Raw genomic sequence first — 3,019 nt, forward strand, 5'->3', positions numbered from 1 at the left:
ACTTACAATTACCTGAGTGTAGAAGACATTCAAATGTTAGCTGTGATCATAGCTGATTCTTAATTATCATCATTTACCATTATTTACACTCAGCCAATATTTCATTTTTAGTTTCTCATTAATTAACATATTTATTAGAAGTGGTCATGGACAAAGAAGATATCATACCATAAATCAAGTATTATAATTATTAAGTCCTGTGCACCTGAGTTCCATTTAAATTTTAAAAGCCGACGGTAAGGATGGATTAAATATGTTCAAGTGTTTTTGTCCTGGTGATCTCAATAAGCTCAAAGAAGTTTGAGAATATTAATGGACTAAGAAATGTTTACTTTAGAGCATACAGAATTAGTGTGAAAGTTGTATTAAACTATTAATACAACTATCAATAGTTGTATAACAAGAGGAGATGGTCATTTGGTGTGAGAACACTTAGGCAATGGTCAGAAAAATGATGTAAAAATTTTTGAGAAAAAATAAATTAAAAAGAGACTTAACTATGGGATGTTAACTCATTTTGGTCCTATCTGCAAGAATTACAGTCACAATTTTACCTTCAGATATCATCTATATCACAATGAATTTGTTGCTAACTTTATTTCTTCTAAATTCTTAAGCTTCTCCTCTCAATCAATTATGTCTAATTTAATTACCAATAAAATAGATAATCTATGTCTGAACCAGTGATACCTACCCTTCTTAATTTTTATCAGGTCACTTGAAAATCAGCTCGTCTGTCCCTGTCAATGGGTGGACTAAATGACTCTGTGGTCAATGAGTTTGTGTTATTGGCCCTTTCTTGCTCTAGGGAGAAAAGGCTTTTTCTTATTTTGATATGTTCTTTGCTCTACTTAGGGGTCATCTTGGGAAACCTTTTTATTTTGTTTTTAGTAATTTTTGATTCTCACTTACATTCTCCTATGTACTTCCTACTCGCCAACTTGTCCCTCATTGATGTGGGCCTTTCCTCTACCACAGTCCCCAAGATAATCACAGATCTCTTTAATGAAGACAAAATAATATCTTTCCAAAGTTGTATGACACAGATATGTTTCATCCACACCATAGGAGGAGTGGAGATGGTGTTACTTATAGCCATGGCATTTGATAGGTGCACAGCAATATGTAAGCCTCTTCACTACTTGAAAATCATGAACCCTAAAATATGTGTTTCATTTGTAATCACTGGCTGGGTAATTGGGGTGATTCATGCTATGTCTCAATTTTTATTTGTTATAAAATTGCCATTCTGTGGGCCTAATGAAGTAGACAGCTTTTATTGTGACTTTCCTAAGATTATAAAACTTGCATGCACAGATGGAGCCAAGCTTGAATTTATTGTTACTGCCAACAGTGGCTTCATGAGCATGGGCACCTTCTTCCTGCTAATCCTTTCCTATTCCTTCATTTTGGTCACTGTCTGGAAACGTTCTTCAGGAGACTTGTCCAAGGCCTTTGTCACTTTGTCATCTCACATCACTGTGGTTTTTTTGTTTTTCACTCCATGCATGTTTCTCTATGTCTGGCCTTCTCCTCCACCATCACTTGATAAAAATCTGTTCATTGTTGACTTTGCTATCACCCCTGTGTTGAATCCTGCCATCTATACACTGAGGAACAAAGACATAAAGGTAGCAATAAAAAGATTGCTCAAAAAGATATTTTATTCCAGATTTTGTTGACCACAACATTTTTTTTTGAAGCTTGAAAACTGTATATCCATCTACCCATCTCCACTTAGGCACCTCAGATTTATCATACCCCGAATAAACTCATCATCTGCCATCCTATATCTGCTACTACTTTACCTGTGGAGTATAAGACCATTACCATCATGGGAAATGTAAATATATTATACTAAGAATTGATATCCTTACACAGAATAGCATGATCTCTGTAGCAAGAAAATTTTGAATTTTGGGTTATTTTTCAAATAAAAAGATATAATAATGTTGCTTCTGTTATTCATGAGGTGTAAAAATAACCTGTAAATGTGTTGTGATTAATGTTAAGAATCACCACATTGAATTGCTGTATTTGTAGTTGCAATGATTTTACTTATTATCTAAAAGAGACAAAATCTGACTGCAAGTAGTTTATTTGGAAAGGTTTCCTAGAACACAATTGTTCAGAAGTGGGAACATGAAACAACAAAGAGAAGATGCCAATAAAGGGTGTATTAAATCCTACTACTATACACAAATGGGGGGAAATCCTGCTGTGATCCTCTAAAAAACTGTATAGACTCTATGACACACAGTTGCCCCATCCGAGATGCAAGGAAGCTGTTTGTTTCTGTACTAGTATAGCTCTCACAGGACTTCCCTGTAGCTCCAATGGTAAAGAATCTGCATGAAATGCAGGAGACCAGAGTTTGATCCCTGGGTCAGGAAGATCCTCTGGAGAAGGGAATGGCAATCCACTCCAGTATTCTTGCCTGGAGAATCCCATGGACATAGAAGCCCGGCAGACTACAGTCCTTGGAGTTACAAAGAGTCAGACATGACTGAGCAACTAACACACACAGAGCTCTGAGGCATTAACTCCACGGCAGTTCTAGGCTTCTCTACACAGTGGGTTGAACAATTTGATAGCCAGGAAAATGTCTTCAGGTAGAAAGTTTCTGGAACTTATAGCGTTGCAGAAACCAGTAATCGAGAAACCAAGCACCACACTCGGAGAATTGGAGAACTCAGCTCCGCTGAGCCCAGAGGAGATGACACTCCAAGCTCTGAGCCCCAAACAAAGGGGTTACAGAGTTTTTATAGACAGACTATAGTGGGCAACACTAGATGTTAATAGGCTGGTTTAAACTAAGGGGTTTCACGCGCGTGAGAACAGCAATCAAGATGGGGAGGGGGATGCCTGACCTTTACACGGACAGGCATGATTAAGCAGATTTGCAGGGGCTGGGCAATAGCAAAGAGCAGGACAAGGGTGAGTGAGATAAGCTCCAGTTCCTAGTATTGTAAGTCCCCACTTTCTGAGACTACGTGTCTACATAATCCAGACTTTGCAA

The 3,019-nt window shown here is 37.6% G+C and overlaps 1 protein-coding gene across 1 annotated transcript; it reads left to right on the top strand.

The window, feature by feature from the left end:
* Positions 1 to 746: 746 nt before the first annotated feature.
* On the top strand, positions 747 to 1,682 carry LOC136172057 (olfactory receptor 4F15-like). Its single transcript, XM_065941176.1, has one exon. It carries the CDS (start codon positions 747 to 749, stop codon positions 1,680 to 1,682), a length of 936 nt encoding a protein of 311 aa, XP_065797248.1.
* The last annotated feature ends 1,337 nt before the right edge of the window (positions 1,683 to 3,019 follow it).

The sequence above is a fragment of the Muntiacus reevesi genome, chromosome 7, assembly GCF_963930625.1.
Source record: "Muntiacus reevesi chromosome 7, mMunRee1.1, whole genome shotgun sequence".
NCBI classification, from domain to species: domain Eukaryota; kingdom Metazoa; phylum Chordata; class Mammalia; order Artiodactyla; family Cervidae; genus Muntiacus; species Muntiacus reevesi.

What these genes read in the sequence shown, in the direction of transcription:
- LOC136172057 (XM_065941176.1), top strand. Translation starts at nt 747, where the DNA reads ATGGGTGGACTAAATGACTCTGTGGTCAATGAGTTTGTGTTATTGGCC.